The sequence below is a fragment of the Aythya ferina genome, assembly GCF_964211825.1.
Source record: "Aythya ferina genome assembly, chromosome: 7".
Classification (NCBI taxonomy): Eukaryota; Metazoa; Chordata; class Aves; order Anseriformes; family Anatidae; genus Aythya; species Aythya ferina.
The window spans coordinates 35,083,832-35,103,162 of NC_140302.1; the positions used below are offsets into that span (position 1 = coordinate 35,083,832).

Consider the following 19,331-nt stretch of genomic DNA (forward strand, 5'->3'; position numbering starts at 1 on the left):
AATAGGAGGGCTTATAATGCACACGGACAACCTGATGTCATCTTGCATTTGGTCTCAATTACTTGGCCTGATGCAGCAATAAATATTTTAAATTGAAAATAATAAAGATCTTAAAGCTAAACAATAAAAACAGTAACTCTGTGCTGTACTTAGAAAGAACAGAAATTTACTGCATGTTGTGTCATGCCATGCATGATATAGAATAACCTTGAGTACAGCACAGAAAGGTGAATTTACAGTTTCATCAAACCGTATATAAAATCGTTTATTTTTTTGAATAATTCTCTCTCTTTTTTTTTTTTTTCTTCATTAAATATCAGAAAAGGTGTGGATGCTGTTACCATAGCCAGTCAACACGTCTTTAGCAGATAGTCCCAGAAGGAGCATGAGCACAGAAAAATGTCACTTTGGGGTTGGAGCTTCCAGTAGCAATAGAAGGGGTTTTTCATAATAATATGCTTTTGAGTCCTGACTGATATTTTCATGTGCCAGAAAGAAAGGTTAAACTTTCTGTGTCACTTCTTATGTTTTCCATGGTTTGAGAGAGGGAGGTTTGTTATCCCGTTTTCGTGGAATTTACTGGGTTTAGTTGGTTTATTTATTTATTTATTCAAGCATCACAGTATCTGAAAATACCACTCAATAAATTTAAACTTGGGATTAGGCTGCGATGCTCAGTATAATGATTTTAAGAGATTTCTTCCCTGAGCATAGTATTGACTTCCCAAATGCAAATACTGATACTGTGTGATATTTTTAGCAGTAGTTTATTACCTTCCAAAGCCTTTAATGCCTGAGCAATTTTTATATGAAAAAATATGTTGCAAAATCTTCAGTGAAGTTGGTGATAAAACTATGAAATTGGATATCGAAACTTTTCAAGATTTTTTTTGTGCTTTCTTGACGGAATTTTGCATATCGATGAATTTAAACAATAGAAGTCTATTGACTTTCTTACATGGAGCTCTCTAACAATACCGTGTTTTGATAGCAAGTATTGTGTTGCCCTATCTTAAATCCTTGACCTGTTTATATTTTTGTCTTTGGTAGGGAAGTTTTGTTGCCTGCATGACTGCCATTCTAAGGCAAATGGAGGACTATCACTACGCTCATTTAATCAAGACTTTTGGAAAGATGAGGTCAGATGTTGTGGTAAGTGTAAAATCTTTTATCTCTCCACAGGAGAGCTTAGTTTGTGTTTGTTTTTCTTTCCCGTTTTTTAAGTCTACTTATGAAGTGTGGACAAAATGTTTAAAGTTACAAATGTAATCTAAAAGTAATTAATAAAGCAGTGTGACATTTTCTGAATTTGCAAAGGACCAAATTAACCTTCCTGCCGCACACAGAAATGCAGCTCATCTCTGGAGCTGTTCAATATTTTCAACGCAAGCTCTGAGACATTAGATGTAAGGTAATTAAAAGAAAGTATTAGGAAATAGTAATTCCAAGTCATTACTAAAAATCTGTTTTGTTTAAGGAGAGAGGGGGAAAAAAAAGCTTTCTTGAGGAAAAGAACTTTTAGCATTAAATCTCCCAGATGTCCCAATTTTCTTCATTTGTTTAAATAGCCTTTACTTGCAGACCTGCTAGCTTTAAAATTTATACAAAGCATTTTAACCTTAAAGATGCCCTCAGTTGTTAAATAAGCAATAATAATTGAAATTTGTCTTCTCGTGGTCGTTCAGTAGTCTAACTAATCCTACAACACAACTTAATTAGAGCATAATAGAAGAGAGTTTATAGCTAAGGAGATAACTCTCTAATGACCTGAAACTATCATTGCCATATGGCAAGTGCATGCTGCAAAGTAGCGACCAAACTTGTTGGCTGAGATCCATCAATTAGCAGATGACCTGAAGTCTGATCAGCAGTATTACATTGCCCACTCTGCTGCAGGGGATTCTGTTCGGCACTTCAGGCAGCTTTCATCTCTGCTTTAATCTTCAGGGTGGCCTTCGTTTAGATTGCCTTCTTCCTTCTGTACCCAGTGGAACAAAATCCATGGTCTTCTGTTTGTGTAATTTCTTTGTTTGGACTTTCCAGTTTTCCTTATTGCCTTTAATTTTTGTTCTCCTTACCTCTGCTTCTGTTATGCAAGACTTGATCTCTTTGCCTGATGCCAATTTTCAGATCAGGTGCTAGAGCCTCTGTTGCTCAATGTATTTGTATCTGATGTAGAAGAGTGAAGTACAAAGATGAAGATTCAGGAGAATGAAGACAAAGCCCAACTGCAAAGACCTGAAGAAGAACATCATGATATTAAATGGTTGCTTCCCAATTAGTCTGCTTTGGCTTCTTTAAGCACGTCCTTGGATAAATTTTTTCCCCCACTTGGTTTTCCAGTAATAATCATAGAATCATTCAGGTTGGAAAAGACCTCTAAGATTACCCAGTCCAACGTTTAACCTAGTACTAATGTCCAACACTAAACCTTACTTCTAAGTCCTAAATATACACGTTTCTTGAAGACCTCCTGGGATGGCAACTCAACCACTTCCCTGGGCAGCTTATTCCAGTGCTGCACAACCCATTCAGTAAAGACATTTTTCCTAATATCCAACACAAACCACTCCTGGTGCGACTTGAGGCCGTTTACCCTCGTCTTACCACTTGGTGCTTGGGAGAAGAGCCCAATCCCCACCTTGCTATAACCTCCTTTAAGGTAATTGTAGAGGGTGAAAAGTTCTCCCCAGAGCCTCGTTTTCTCTGGGCTAACCAACCCCAGCTCCCTCAGCTTCTCCTCATAAGACTTGTTCTCTAACAGCGAAGCATTCCCTAGCTAGATTTATCTAGTTCAGTGAAATTATGTTTTTATTTGTAGAAAAGGCATGAGTTAACACTCCTGGTTAATGAAGGCAAATATTTTTGTAGTTTTAAAGTGGTTCAAGCCACGTAGCTCTGGAAAAGGCGAACTGATTACAGGGTTTTATAAGGAAAAGGTAAAAGCAGTTTGCTCTCTAACCTCGTAATGATAAAATGCAGAGAAAGAAAATTGGTTAGGAAATTGTGATTATTCTAACGGAATTAAAAGTGTTTATTTAAAAGTAACTTTTTTGTAAATTGTCTGAGGTGATTCTCTAGGGTCAGATCTTTCTTGGTGAAAACAAGAGAGTATTTATGCATTTGAAGTTTGGCAAGTGATCTATTTATAATTGCTTGTTTTAAGAGAGTGATTTATATGCTATGCAGTGCTTTGGGATACATGATGAATCACTTTTTTCCTTTGTCCTTACTCCCTGTATATTCATCCTGTTCTGCGTGTTCTTGGGTTTTGTGGATGGGCTTATTCCATATTATTAAAATCTTATTTTCCATCAGCATATATGCTGTTTGATTGCTTATTTTCTGCTTGTTACGCCACCTGACTGTGGTTTGTAGGAGCAGATATGCTAATCCAAGCTTAGTCAGTTGGTGTAACAGTTCTTCTACCTTTACTGAAATGTATCTTTTAAATGTTTTAATGATGCTGTTGATTAAATGATGATGCACATTAGTGGAAATTAAAGTATGGAGTAAGCTGGTGAAACACTGAATAGGTAGTGTGCTAGTGGTAAGTAATAATATCTTAAATTGACTTTAAAATGTAAATAATATAAATGAAGGTCAGAGGTGTAATGGCAATACATTGTAAATCTTGTGATAAAAGGAAACCTCAGTGAATAAACTACCTTTTTTACACAAAAAAACTCACTCCCGTTCACTCATCGTGTAGGACAAAAGGATGAAGATACAACCCAATTTCTCTGTATGAAAAAAGATAGATAACCTTTTCAGTGAGTAGCAAAAAGGGAATTACAGTCCTCTTAAGTATTTATTCTTCTATGGGATTTCAGTGTTAATTCAAAGCCCACATCTTGTTCAGTACAGGAGGGTTTGCTAGCTCTCCCAGGAGCATTGCCTCCCTTACCTCTATCGGTGCTGAGGTTCAGATTTTCCCATGTTCCTCTTAACGCTTTTGTTTTCTGTATGTCTTCAGCGGTGGGATGCTACTGAACTATATATATTACCTGATATCATGTGCTTTGGGTGGAAAGCAGGCCCTTCTCTCCTTAGTTTTAACTTTTTAATGCTTTTTTTTCCACATTTCTTTTTAGTCCCACCACCATTTTTGAGCCTTCTGCTAGTGCTCTTTGCCTCTCTTGAGAGTTTAGATCCAAACTGATTTCATTCGAACCCAAAGTCCCTACATATGGAGCTGGTAGCTGCCTCTCCTATTACAGGGTATTTCATCTAACCACAAAGGCATAAGAAAGTAGTGATTTAAAACTGAAACTAAGTATGCTCAAACAAACACACAGCGTTTTCTTCATTTTTTTTTCCGTTTTAAATGATGAACTTAAGTGAAGCTGTGGATGCTTCCTCACCATTTGAAACCCTTATATCTTTCTTCAGCATGTGCTTATGCTTAACCAGAAGTTATAAGCTCGGTGCTGGAACTGCTAGATGAAACTTTATGGCCTGTGTTAGGTAGGTGTCACTTTTAGATTATTATAATGGTCTTTCTTGGCCTTAAAATGTTAGAAGAGATGAGCTGGAATGTGATAAAACCAGTCTTATCTCTCCCTGTAGAATATACTGTTTAGGTTCAATTTTAGAAGCTGTTCGGATTAAGGTGTTTCTTTTCAAAGAGGAATTTGTTATTGTCAAGCCTGCTATCATCCTGAGATGAAACATCATCCACGATCAGTGGGGTTATTTCTGGAGCTAACTGATTTCACTTCCTTTTTTGACTTGGTAGACTTCAGATTCAGTTGTTTGAGGAATTTGTGACATTAGTTGACAAAAACAAAGTCTAATGTTTTGCTCTGTGGAATATTTTAAGAAATATTCCTCCTAAAGGCATTTGAGATTTTGTCCTGGGGTCAGTGAAGTGAGTAGGAAGATGAGCTCCATATAATGTTTAGGATCGCCATCTGGTGTACCTCCATCCTTCCCCTTAAAATCCCCTAGGACTTCGAGTTGTGGTGTGAGTGTAGGACTTGGAGTTCCCATGGTGGTGGGACCCCTGCATGGGGCCTGTCTGGGGGCAGCCTCCGTGATGGAGCTCAGTGGGGGTTCAGCCAAAAAGCCTCTGTCACATCCTACCCTGTTACAAGGCTGAGCCTGCTCTGGTTTCTTTCTGTAATTTGATGGAAATTATGAATGGGTCCCATCTATTGTGAATTCTGCTTCCTTGGGACAGTGAACAGGATCTGTATCAGCAGTTGGCAAGACATCAAGAGTTGCCTTGTTCCTTTAGTACATTTTTTCAATCATCTTTCAAATGTTCAGGATAATTTGTTCTGATTCTAGGTATACTGAAAATAAACAGGCTGTACAGCAACACAGCATGGACTGGTAGCTCCCCCATCCATTCCCACTCCCCATGCAAAAGCTGGATTTTGCTCCTAGTAAGGAGTTATCTAATTTAAACCATGTACTTTTTTATATGAAAAATAGAATTAAAAAGAGCATAGGATTGAGAGTACATGAAATACAGGTAAGCGTCAGAAGCTGTTTAGCTGATGAATAATTACATTAGTTACTACAGTGCATTATTTAAAGTACCTGGGTGAAAGTAGGACTATTAAAATGCGAATATCGGCAGATAAAAATGTAGGGCTGAATCAGCAAAGCAGCTCAGCCCCGTGTAGGACAACATTTAAGGTCAGTGACAAATACGAATCATCCAAAAAAAAAAAAGGAAAATTCATCCAGTGTCACATGCAGCTTGATCAGCAAATTATGCAGAGGTTCAACAGCCAAAACCAGCAGCAAATGAAGTAGTGGTGGGGTTTGCTGCAGGAAACCAAGAGAGTATGTGTCTGTAGTCACAAAATAGCAGGAAAAAAAGCCACTGTGAGCTCAGATCTCTCTTGGATAGGTGATGACCCTTCCTATGGTGCCACTTCCACAGAAGCGTTGGGTTGCTGAGCTGTGAAGCAGCCCCAGCAGAAAGCAGATCCCCCAGCGCGGGAAGGGAGCAGGCACCTGGTATAAATACCGAGCAGTGCTTGGGCAGCAAAATATGCAAGGTGATCATTAGGAATTATGTAACTCTCTCACCAAACTCGTGAAAAATGAGCAGCAAAGTATGCAGTTTGATCTGCTAAATGAAGACACATTTTCCTGAGCCGTGTGTGTCTGGGCTGAGCTGTGCCTTACGCACCGGTAACGTCTCATTAACCACAAGCACTTGGAAATTTCACCTCAGTTCTGTTAATGTCAAAACATCTTTTTTGATGTTGTTGTGTTGGGAGTGGTTTTGGTGAAAGAACACGGCAGTTTACTGAAGTAATGTCGTAGATTTGGGGGGAAAACATGCCTTGTGGCTGCTGTTGGCCCTCTTCGGCCTGGGTCCTGGGCAGGTGCTTGTGCGGCCCCACAGCAAACCCTGCGCCATGCACAGGGCCCGGCTGAGCAGCCAGGAGCTTCACATCCCTTCCTGATCCCCATGTTGTGCCCTCAGGGTCTCTGCATCTCCCTGTTTCACACCAGTGATGAATTTCAAGCCAGGAAAAATGTTTTAAAAGAACAACGAGTCATAAGATAATATCTAGCAAAGATGCTGGCTCTCGCACATGAAGAAACCCGTGTAAGAGCAGTAACTTCTTATTTGTTTCTCACTGAAAAGGTTACATAAAAAAACAGCCTTAGTTTGAAGCCCACTGAATGTAATTTTTTATTTTTTTTGTAGACATTTGACATTTTAAAAGATAGACAATATTAATACAGTTACCGAGGAGCTGTAGCAAAGGAAAAGTATTTTAACCTTGGATGAGAATAAAAGTTCATTTTTATCTCTGCGTGAAGTGAATCAAGGACTGCTTGCATTAAGCTCCTTTTTTTTTCCCCTCTCTCTATCTTACTGTGGACATTTGATATCACTTAAATTGTTAGATAGCAATTATAGATTCCCAAATTGTAGAAGATGATTTACATTGTAAAGTACATCAGGTTTCTGTTCCAAAGAGATGTTTGTTTATATCTGGGTAGAAATAAATTGGTTTGTGCTACTAAATTAACTTTGTTCTGGGTCAGATTTTCACTTGCAGAAGCAATTACTGCTTTTCCCTTTAGGGAGAAAGTATCTCGTAGCTTCTTGATGGCCAAACCAGAAGCAGTGTTACCAGCTACTCGAGGTCGTGGGTAACACAACACTCACCTGAATCCGTTTCTGAGCTGTGGCTTAAAAACAAAACAAACCAAAACATAATTTTGTTTTCAGCAAGGGAGAATTTCAGCAGGATGTACTTGAAGAGAAGGAAAACTCAGCAACTGGTGCCAGGAAGTATTTAGAGTCTAATTATAAGATTAAAATTAACGCCTTACTCTTTTTAGCTTTTTTACGTATGTTTTCAACTATTTTTTACTTCCAAAAAGGTCAAGTATATGCCAGGCATGTGTTGCTACGTGTGTGCTGCAATACAGTCTGCGTGCACAGAGAGAGACTCAGTGCATGCACCTACAGTGTAGAAAAGAAAACATTTTTTCAGCAAAAGCTTCCTTTTCATAGCTTCTTCCTGAGTAATACAGTGAGTCCTTCACGATGTAGGATTGCCATTGATACCACTTCTGAAAAGCTTAAACGGAATCATTGCAGAATTTATATACATCGTATAGAAATATGACTTAGTAAAATTTATTTTATATGAATAATGGCTTTTTTTATGAAGCAGAACAATAAAGCACCTCTTGAATCTAGTCATTAATAACTGACACTATCACTTGTGTTTTTTTTGATCTATAAGAGGAGTCTTTTCCAAATATTTTCTCTTGTTTTAGGATTTTCTGATGGAAACATTCATCATGTTCAAGAATCTCATTGGGAAGAACGTCTATCCCTTCGACTGGGTTATAATGAACATGATGCAGAATAAGTAAGTACAGAGGGAAAAGCTCTGTGGCTGACTGAGATGGCTGTTTCACGTTTGATCTGAAACAACAGTGTTGCTTGGAAACAGTAAAACACAATGCAGCAGCTAGGGTTTTTTCGTTTCCTTCTGGGATGCAAATAATTATTCGAAAATTGCCTTTTCAGGAGGATGCTTTAAGGGCCTTGTTTGGGGCTCCCCAAATTAAGGGTGGCATCATTCAGAGAGCCAAATTTTGGAAGAGGCTGCCGATTCAGTAGGGAACTACACATATCTTATGATAATGAATTTATTCCTTTGGAGATCAATATGTTTCGCATATGACCTCAAAAACTAGTGGTTACTGTATGCTGACACGGAGTTATATTCTCAGATGTTTTCAATGATATTAACAAGACAGAACTGAAAGGGCATTTATACCCAGATTCCATCAGCCTGGTAATGAAGAGACAAGCTGTAAATATTTCTAATCCCCGTTTTTTTGCTCATAATTGCAGCATTGTCATTACTGAACACGCCTTTATGTAATATTTTATGTTTGTGACATTCATTAAGAGCATCAAATGCTTTAATGTGTACTGTGATGAAAGTATAAGGAAAAACATTTTATTTACTAGTTGCCTGGAGAAATCTCTGATGTGCTCACTGGTAGCTACCGGGGCTATAAAGTTGCCAGTGTTTACTTACATAAAATCCTGTACTACACTTCCTACTTTCATTATAAAAATTCACCATAATTTTAATCCCAGCTTCTGAAGTTGTCTTAACCACGTAATAAAATCCACTCCTGGTAAACGTGAGGTAGATGCAGCCATCTTTTGAATCACATCCATGGGCTGTGGATGCACGCTCCTGTGCGGCTGTAGCTCGCAAAGCACCTGCTGTTTTAAAGCCAAGAACCCTTTGAGATTGCTTGATGGGGAAGATCTGAAGCCTGTTGGGTTTCTTTCTCATTTAAAAAAAAAAAATTTGAAAGCAGTTTTGCTTCAAGAACTCCAACTATCTGGAGGATTTTGTTGCAGGTGCTTTGGAAACCCTCGCAGCATATGTTCTCTGGCATCCCTTCAGGAAGGAGAGCACCCCTGTGCTCCACTTAGTTCTGGGGGAGGCTGAAACATGAGCAGCAAGGTCTGTGCTTGGACACTAGTGCCAGCAAACCAGGCACACGGTGGTCTGAACTGGGGCGGTGGCTCTTTCCCCAGATCTGATAGAGGCGGGTATTCCTCAAATTCAAAAATACCTTCACGGTATTGCCAGATAACGTCTTAGGGTTCATTTGGGTGCAATTCTGATCTCAATTGTTTGTTTTAAAACTGTGGAATTCCAGTCAGAGAAATGTATAAGCAAAGGTATAGAAAGAGCGTTTCCCTCCCCCACGTTTTTCCTTTAAAGTGCAAAGGGATCCTTAGCAGGCAGCTTCTCCCTTGGAAAATTTGGAGTAACACTCATGTGATGCCCTCAGTTAGGCTTGGGGCTTTGATTTCCTGATCCTTCGAGTACCGTCTGGTCTTTTTGCCGAGCTGAACAGCGAGTCCTGGAAAAGCAGGAGCAGGATGTGCTGTGGTGATCTTCGCCTCTTCCTCTCTTCCTGGGTAACTGCAGTACCCATATAATGTTTGAGTAGCATTTAAAGGGTATTTGGGGTTTTGTTTGGTTTGTTTTTCATTTTCTTCAAGGCTTTCTGGTGTTGATGAATATCCGCAGCAGTGCTAAGGGGGTTGTTCATCTCTAATTTACAAGTTCATTTTCATTACACCAGCTCATTTGGTAAATGCTTCTGAATTGATTTGAGTGCTTTTCATTTTTCCTGTTGAAGTTAATGTGGTTTCCAAAAACAGGAAGCGGCGTTGTAAAATACCTTTTTGTCCATCTGCTCCATTTATTTTCACACCTATAAACTTTTATTGAAGGAAAAGAGAAAAAATTAAGACCAAGTTCTGTCTTTTTAAAGCTCCTCTCAGTAGAACTGGCTCGGAGCGCGCCGTTCCGTGTCCCTCTGACAAAACACCTCTGCAAATTATTGCTGTGTCACAAGCCAAACGAAGTGAACTAATTTTTAATTATATCGAGAACGTTTTTGAGCTCGGTTGTTTCTCTGCATGAGGTACGTCTGGGAGCAGAAAACAAAGGGAAAAGGACTGGCTTCATGTGGAGGTCAGACCTCCGGGCCCTTTCTGTGGGCATGGGGAGAAGAGGGAAGGCAGCGGCTGCACCTCCTAAGGGACGCCTTATCATGTAGTACTACACTTTGCTCAGCCTTATTTCCTAACAGGACTCTTGTGTGCAGAAAGACACGCTCACCCAGGCACATTTATTACTCTCATGCTGCTTACTTGGTTCTTACATCTTTGGTGCAGTGCTTCCAGACTTGAGCGCTGCATCCATCCCATCCCGTCCCGGGCTGTGCTGGGCCATGTCCAGGGTTGCCTCCCAGGATCAGCAGGCCTTTGGTTCAATAACACAGGTAGTCATGCCACATAAAATGAACACAGAAGCCTTCATATCTAATGAGATAATTGTTATGTTTTTGTTTTTAGATGTGTCACTTAATTCTACGTACAGGCCTCTAATCTAATTTAAAACAGCGCCCATACTTCAGCAAAACGATTTGTTAATCAGGACAGAAAAGTTTTGAATGGTGCTGATCTCATGTAAGGCTGCAGGCCTTTGGTTTGCCCCCAGGATGTCCCAGGTGGCATTGTTTGGTGTGTGATGCTCAGGTGGGGGCTCATCGGGTGCTGTGCAGCGTGAGTTTTTGGAGAGGGAGAGAAGAGCCCTTCCAAAGTGACAGTGTGGCTTTCCCTTTCATCGTTGGATTGAGCTCCAGGTCAGCTGCTGTTGTTCAGTGAACAACAATGCCTGTGCAACAGAGATGGAAAGAAAAATTGATGACCAGAAAGGAAAATTGATGAGTGGGTGGCAGTAGGTCATAGCGTAGTAGGCCGTAGCATGGAGGCAGGTGGGTGGAAAGAATATTCAAATCATATTTAATTAAGTCTTGATCCACATGTGGACTTGAAATGGCCATTGCTTTCAGTTCAATTTAAAGGAGAGAGAATGCAGGGGGGCTGGAAGAGCACAAACGCTCTTCGGATACACAAAATTTCGCAGCAGAGCAGATGGGAACAGTCTTCTCGGAGCCACGTGGAATTATGAATGTAAGAAATTGCAGCCATAAAGCGCGGCAAGGCACATTCAGGTTTGAGGCTGGGGGAAATACTCCAGCAGCCAGTGCTGCAACACATTGCTCGGGGCGGTTGCAGAGTCTCCAGCAGCAGAGGTATTTAAAAACAGTTTGACAAGCATCTGTTAAGCTGCTGGTTATAATTTGGGGAGAAGGGGAATGGACTAAATGCTCTCCCGAGAGTTGGCAGAGCCCTGTCACTCCGCCTGCCTCCACTGGTGGATTCTAGGCTGCAACTTGGAGGTGAACTTTGCGACTGCAACTTTCATTTCCAGCAAGAAGTTTTAGACATGGTGAACTGTTAGCGAGCTGCTAAATGTATTCATGATTGCATTACCTAAAAATAAGATCGAGCTGAGGTAACTTTAAAAGAAAATGCTACTCGTCTTCAATATTGCTGTTGGGAGTTACGAATACATCCACTGAAGATACTTGGACACCTTTAAATTACAGCAAGGTTTATGTGTTTTAATACTTTCAGGAAGGGTTATTCCTATCAAGGTAAAGGCATCATACTACCAGATTAAAAGAAAGTGTTTTTATCAGCTCTGTCAACAGCTACTATATGATAGCTGCTTTGTACTGACCCAAAGGATGCTGCATAGTGACATTTGGCCCTGCTCTGCAGCCACTGCATTATTTCATCTCTGCGACGAGCGCCGACAGCTGTGCTTAGCAGTTACAAAGAGCCGGGAGCTTTTCCTCTGTGTCAGGATGGAGACCTGGAGAGCTTCGCAGGCAGCTTCTTCATTCCATGATGTCCTGCAAAACAAGGCACTCCGGTAGTTTTATCTGCAAGTAATTTGAAGAAAGCCATTTGTCGAAGCATCAGCAGGGATTTCAGGTTGCTTGTATTTTTTTCCCCTCTAAATCATATTTAGAAATGATTCAGAAATGTTTTAGAAATTATTTTAACTGTTGTCAGCAGCTGACAACTTAAACTAGGCTCCTCTTAAAACCGCTAAGTCAGAACACATAAACAGCTCCTCTTTACGTTTTTGTAAATGAAAATAATTTAATCTTTGCTCTTACTTCTGGCATTTGAGATGATCGGTTCCTTTGGTAGACCTTATGATATATTCATTTCGAGCTGCTACTTTCATCTGCAACTGTTCCTCTGGAAGCGGAGTTGCCTATGAAAAATGAATTTGATGTTTCCTGTTCTATTTTTTGTGTCTAATGTCCACATTTACATAAAATCCGTGGTTGTTTTGCCTTTTGAAGTCGGAGGAAAAGGGATAAGATGCTTCTCAGCGAGAAGGAGGTTTCTGGTGCCTACATGCCTTTTTTCCAGAGGAATTACGTCTTGCATTGCCCAGGGAATCTGGAGGCTGTTACCTGCTCTCCTCCAGTGCTGCACTGGCTTTGCAGGCGGGTGGAGGTGGGTTTCCTCCTGAAAACCTAGTCCGGAATTTTAATTAATTTTCTGCCTGATAAAAAAAAAATAAATAATAATAATCTTGGAAAGAGGAGGAAGGACGATCGGGGAGATCCATCTGATAAACACGTACCTTTGTGTCCTGCTGCTGGAGTGGATTGCAACGCACGTGTTTATTTTGGGAACTGGTAGGGAGATGTGGGCTGCTCTGCTACGTGGTTGTCACAGCAGTACCTGGCCGATCTCTGCGGTGACTTCGGAAGGAACTTCAGCCGTGTGGGTGCCTGTCCGTCAGCAGCGTGCAAGCCCTGGGCTGCTTACGGACAGAGGAAAGTTTTGTGCAACTCTGAGCCTTGATGTCTAATCCAGGCAGCAGTCGCCTGAGAGTTATTCCCACTGACAAGTAACCCAGAGCCAAAATAAAAGTGCTTTTTAGGTTACTGAAGTTATGCTTAATTATTGAAGTCATGCCGTAATCGGCTGTGCTTTATACAGGCGTATAGAAACTAAAACACCCCTGGTTTTTAATAACTGTATGAAAATAAGCTTTTAGTTCTTACGTAATCGGCCAGTCAACTTGCATCTGTCAGATGAGGTGCCAGGGAAAAAGCCTGAATTTAAAGTCTGCATCAGGCTGCTGATGGGTGGAGTTGGAGTTCACAACAGGGGGAAAGAGTCCAAAGATTCTGGACAGAACTAAAAAAATAATAATAAAAAAAATAAAAATTTTTTAAAAAATTAAAAAAGCGGGGCCAGATTTGTATCACACATGGGGTAGGAGGAGAAAGAAGCACAAAAACAACTTGTGAAATTTCCTTCGTTTTCTGAAAACCTGCATCTATACAGCTCAAACCTGGATTGATACAATATTCATAGTGATTATTGGTAGGCATGGTGTGAAAGATTGCACTTATATCTGGGGCAGGGATCATTCAAGTATTTACTCAGTGTTTGTTATTGTGGAATACAGAAACTGTTTTACATTTCCTGATAGGATGTTGGGAGGAAGACAGTGCTTGAAATGCAATTATATTTTAAGAAGAGTCTGAGCAGTTGGAAAAACTCCAACAGAAAGGAATTGGCACCGTTTCCCTGACTATTCATATACTTTATACATTGATCTCTGCTTACTTATTTAGAAAGTTGAAGAGGTCAGACCCGCAACCTGAACAACTAAATAATTTTATTTAGGGATGCAATGAAATAAGCAATTGAATGTGAGCAATTTTGTTGCTTTCTTTGGTGGCAAATATTTCTCTGTGTAGGCAAAAGCCACTCCTGGCAATGTACAGGCAGAGGGTAACATCTTTCAGTGCGTGTCGCTTTTTCAGGATCCAGTTTTCAGAACCCGTGCGTGTGCCCAGAAATTCATTCTTCATTTATAAATGAAATAGATGAGTGCGCATGGATAAATGCTATGAAGATCCTGCAGATTTGTTTCTGCATACGGAGGGCGTTTTTTTGTTGTCCATAAAACCTGGTTGCATAATGCACTGACCTTTTCAGCAAAGACCTTGCAGGATTTTTGGTTTAGTATCGTACCTGTCAAATTAACTGGGCCTGGGGATGAAACGAATGGACTTGGCTAGGCTTAAACAACAGAGGCTTCTTCCTGTGCTGAAAAGGCTGAGATTCCTTGAAGGAATATGCTTCAGCAGGGGCTCTTCACTTGGTGGTTTCCGCAGTGGGAACACCCTCCAGAGCAGGTTACTTTGCCCAGGCTGAGTTAGAAATTACGTCTCTGGCTTCTGGGGTCTAGAGGTGGACTAATGATTTCCAGTACTAAAATAGTGATCATTTTAATTGTTATTGTATACCCTAAATTATGGGTTTCGTGTGTTTGCAGCCACTCGTGTGCCTATCGACAGAGACATCCTGCAGCTAGGAAGGTGGGCTCGGGCTGCCTGACGGCATCGTGCATCCACTGCGACTCTGTTTATTCCGTGTTTTGTTGTTATGCTTCCCTTGACAAACCTCTTTTCTGTCCCTAAAGTGTGCATGGGATTTGCTGGCCTCCTGGGAGCGTAGATCTGTGTCCCATGCCGCCTCTATAAAACCAGGCGAAGGCAGTTGGGGCTGTATTTCACCCTGAAGCGCGAGCGAGGCTGCACCTCTAATCTTGCTGGGGAAAAAAAATCCTTTCTCAGTACTTGCTTCAGGAATACCACTGGAGTGTTAGACTAATATGCAGATGTTCACTGTTCAGTAGCAGTTAATGTCTGCTGAAAATATTCCTGATGCATTTCGTGGCATTTCAACCTTTTATTAATCATGAGAAAATCAGAGCAACTGTAAAGGCAGGAACCGTGTGTTGGGGAACATCTCTTCCTGAACTGGAAAGAAAGGGAGAACGGATCCTAACTGCTGGTGTTTTGAGCTGAAGTTTTGTATATTAAGGGGGGAAGTTCTTATATTTATTTATTTATTTATTTCTGTCCCAAGGCTTTGCTATTTGTGGCTCCCTGCAAAGTCTAAAGCAGCAAGGTTTAGACCTGGAAGCACTCCAGCTCATTAACTGCCTGTCCTCCTTGGGGTGGCGGCAGATTTAAACCCCTTCAAGACATTTTGAATACCGCCTGCATCTTATGAAGCCTGAGAACTTTAAAGAGATATTTGAACTTAGAATAACATTTAGTCCAGCGGGCTCACACACATCTGTTGTGGTTTTGTACATAAAAGGCATCGCATGGGGCTTCACTGCGGGATGACTGCTAAGCCAAAAGTTTGCACGGCTGGTCATCTGCCTTGATATATTTTATCAACTCTTAAATATTTGTTCTGCAAAAGATAATGAGCAATTGAGAGGCACCTCACAGTTTATCGTTTCCAGAAGTGGCTCCAAAATGTGATATTTTAAAAGAAAAACAGGGCATTGCAGCTAGCTGCAACCCAGCGCAAGCAGCAGCGTTGCTTAGCGGTTACAAAAACCAAAAGCAAGGCAACATCACAAATGGGTGGTTTCTTCCTCAGTTCCAGAATCATTATCCAGAGTATGCTGTGGATGTCCATGGGCTTTTTTTGCTTTTAACGGGATACTAATTATTCTGGATGCTTGCACTTACTTTTAACTGAGTCGCGTATATGCGGTGCGAAGAACTCCTGGAGCTAATCTACTGTTTTGGAAGAAAGCTACAAGTGGCTATTAGGCTGTGCATCGTGACAATTCTCTGCTAAGAGTCTAATTGAGATCTGAAGAAGCGCTGCCAAATTAATTTCAAATGCAAAAGAATGATTTGTATATTATGTCCTTCCCGGAATCTAAACTGGGTTTGACATTAAAATTCTTCCTGCTAATTGTACTCAGAAGCACATCCTACCAAACAATACATTTATCAGTTTGATTTTCCTGATGTCTTTAGTTATCAAATGGTTCAGTTCAAGAAGAACTCAATATATGCTGCGCTGAATAATGCACTGGATAATAATATTTCATTACATACTTTTTTTTTGGGTCTGGTTTCAGGAGTAAAAGAACCCCCGGCAGATTTCATTTAATTCGGATCCTTCAGTGGAGGAGTTCCTTTAATTTTAGTTTTAAGTTTTAGCTGTAGGTGAAGCTGGGAGGTAGATCGTGAACCTTTGAAGGCACATTATTGTATGTCTGTGAGGGTTTGTGATGAAGCTGCATATGGATATTCCCTCCTCATTTTGTGAAGCCTCGGGGCCGTGCACCTCGCTGCGCTACCCTGCTCTGCCCGGCTGCTCTGTTCAGCCCTGGTGCCAGAGCCGTCGCTGTCCCTGGATCACCAAGTCCCTTGGGAGCACCCATGGGATTTGTATCACTTTTTGAGCAGAAAAACAAAGCAAAACAAAACAAATTATACTTCAGAGCCTTCTGTACCACCAACAGCACCGTGACGTGCTGCCTCTACACCAGGACACCAGCACCCACCCCGCTGTGCCGGCTCCGTTACCAGCTCCAGTTCAGGTGCTCCAACAGGTCAGCTGCCCGGATCGATGAGCCACGCAGAGCTAAACAGGGAAATACTGTCTGCATCACTTACCAGGTGCAAAAGCTCCTTTATTTTTTGGCAATCAGTGCATGGCATGGATGAGAACCCGTGATGCTGAATTCTTATAAAAGCATCGTGAAATGGGTCACCAGACGAAGCTGAAGGTGTTAAATCCCAAAGCGTGTCAGCAGCTCTCCGGTTTTGGTAAGGGTAGAAGCTAGCATCATGTGATGCCTATTTTTAACCCTGCAGGTGTAGCAATTTTCACTTAAAGTTGTTATTTTTCCATGCCAGCTTCATTTAGGTTAATACTATCACACATTTTAAAATACCTGTGAGTGAAATGTGTGCTGCTCTGTCACAGGTGAGGTTTATTAATCTTTGCCTCTTTCAGTGTTCAAAAAAAAAAAAAGCCCAACAAACAAAACCACCAGCACAACCTTTTGGCTGGTCAGTCACACTTCAGAAGATGTTTTATTTACTTTTCCAGCGAAATCAATAGTTCTGCACTGTAATTCCCCTATTTTGTTTTTTAAAAAATGAGTGTCAGAACTACAGAAATTACTGAAATTAGTGTTCCTTTCCCTTCTCCCAAACAAGAAGTGCAGACATCCCAGGAAATACTTTAGCATGTTGATCTCTATCGATTTACTTTCCGTAGGTAAATCAGTACCCTCAGCGGCCCAGGTTGCCTGTTTTTGGCTGTTTTCATTAATCACCTTGTTGAGGTACAGGAATAAAAGTTCTCAGCAAACAGTGGAAGTTCTGGTGGTGTCCCTTGTGCCTTGCCAGTGTGAGGAAATGCAAGAAGTGCATTTTCTGATGGGGGTGGAGGAAATCAGGAGGCTTTGAGCTCGAGGGATGAGGGAAACCAGAAATTGTTGGGCTTTTGGAGGAGTTTGTCCTTCACGTGCTGAGTCGGTGCGGCTGGCTCTCTAGGTCTGGGGGGAAAGAACACATCCATCAGGTTATCAGGCTTGGAGAATCATTGAGGGGACTTTTTGCCTGGGTTGTGGCTTTTAGGATTGACACAGCTTTTAGGATTGACACAGAGCTGGGCCCTTTGGGCCTGCTTTCTTACCCGGCAGAGCCAAAGGGCCGCTGTCGGCAGCTACCCCATGCTGGAGTGGCCGAGGGAAAAGTGAACAACCATTTCTGCTGTCTCTCCATCATCTCCTTTCAGTGTCTGCCATTTTAAGGAGAACAGAGTTGTACAAGAACAAAAACAAGAGTGGAGTATTGGTGATAATTTCACTGCATCTCTCCAAATCCCGGTTCCTTCACCGCAAGAATTTTCAGTGCAATTTACCAGAATACCGACCGGCACAATTACGGATTTCATACATTTTTGTAAAATCCGCCTAGACCTCTGTTTGCTTTTCCCTTGGCAACACGTTCCTCTCCTGGCTTTTTGTCTTCCTAAAGACTGACAATTATGGAGCTCTTTGGCTTCTGCGAGCAGCAGCCTCCGAGTGCAAGCAGACAATGAGGCCCTTTGTAGGGTTATTAAGTTTTAGGATCACAAGTATTTCATGTACGGAATGTGCAATTGTATTCCAGAAAACTGGCTGGGACTGTTCGGGTAGGAGAAAACACAGCCCGTGGAATAACAACCAGGGCTGAAAAAATGAAGAACCGTTCATTCTGTGACATAACAGACTGCATGATGGTAAGACGAGAAGTGTTTAAAGTATATTTAGAGAGAAGAGAAGTGCCAGGTCACTGGCAGCCACCGGCGTGGAAGTTGGTGCCACTGCCTGGGAGGACTGAGGAGTCTCCTGCCCACCTCCTAACAGCACAGCAGGCCCTTCTGCACAGATTTTTCTCCTTTTTCATCATAAATTTTGGGGTCAGAGTTAAGCAGATGCTGCCACAGCCAGTGACAGTGATGTTTGGGCAGTTCTTGGCATGGTCGTGTTGGAGTGATAAGGTAAATTCCTTAATTTTGTACATGTACCACAGTTAGAGCAGCCTTAAAATGAAGGTAATGAATACACAGAATCATTTGTCTTAGGAAATAATCGTGCTGGCCCTCCCACATACTCTCAAATACTTGTGTACAGCTCCTGTGCTTTGCATGACCGAGCAAGCCACCAAAGTTAATTTTCCAAGATCTTTTTCTTTTGGGGTCTCCAAAACAATAATTAAAAAAAAAAATCCATACAAACATTTTCCTTCTTTAAATTTGCTATCTCTGTACATGCACCCAGCTTTAGCTGTGCCAGCAGCTTTGACCTGCCAGCTTGTCAGATTTTTGCCCATCCGGGTATGGGAGAGGTTTCCCCCTCTGCCTGCCCGCAGCCAGACCCAAAGCCTTCCTCTCTTCCTCCTCAGCCTGCCTGTGCCTGGTAGAGCTACCACCACGGGGTGAAAAACCCCACACCTGTGCAAGTAAAGTGCTGACTTGGAACAGAATCGTCTGCCTGCTTGAATTTGCTCTTTTTCTGACAGCTCAATTTGTATTGGCAGGCCTTATGCTGGCTCAGGTGCCGGCTGTCCTTCAGCAGCTGGCATCGGGCTGGCATCAGGCAGGTGTCTGGCTCTGCACCCCGGGCCGTGGATCCTTCCCAGCTCCATGCCGGCCTCCGGGACCCAAGGGTGCTGCTGTTTTATGGCTCTGGGTGATGGGCAGCATGGCCTCGGTGGGGGTGAGCCTGCTCCGTGTACCCCAACCTGATCTCACGTCCCTAAAAAATGTGTAATGTGTGGGTAGCACGCGGATCTCCAAGGTGGTTCATGTCCCCAGCTGCTGCCCGTGGTCACGTCGGGTACATCGTGGAGAGCCCTGGTACCAGCACAGCCTGGTGGGCGGAGGGGATATCCCTGTGAAGAGCTGCAGCTGCTAAAGCTGCTGAGAGCAATTACACCGCAGTGCTCACAGGTGCTGTGGTTGGGCAGGGTGGGAAACAGGAGGTGTTAATAGGAAGAGGCAGCACCTGAGAGATGTTTTTCTCCAGAAGTCC

General features: G+C 41.9%; 1 protein-coding gene across 4 annotated transcripts in view; it reads left to right on the forward strand.

The window, feature by feature from the left end:
• DOCK1 (dedicator of cytokinesis 1) overlaps positions 1 to 19,331 on the forward strand; it is a 257,618-nt gene that overhangs the window by 133,018 nt on the left and 105,269 nt on the right. For all 4 annotated transcript variants that reach the window (XM_084525023.1, XM_084525025.1, XM_084525022.1 and 1 more), the window contains exons 28-29: positions 1,051 to 1,152; positions 7,765 to 7,859. In XM_084525023.1, coding sequence (XP_084381149.1) covers positions 1,051 to 1,152; positions 7,765 to 7,859 — 197 coding nt within the window. The remainder of the gene's footprint in view (positions 1 to 1,050; positions 1,153 to 7,764; positions 7,860 to 19,331) is intronic.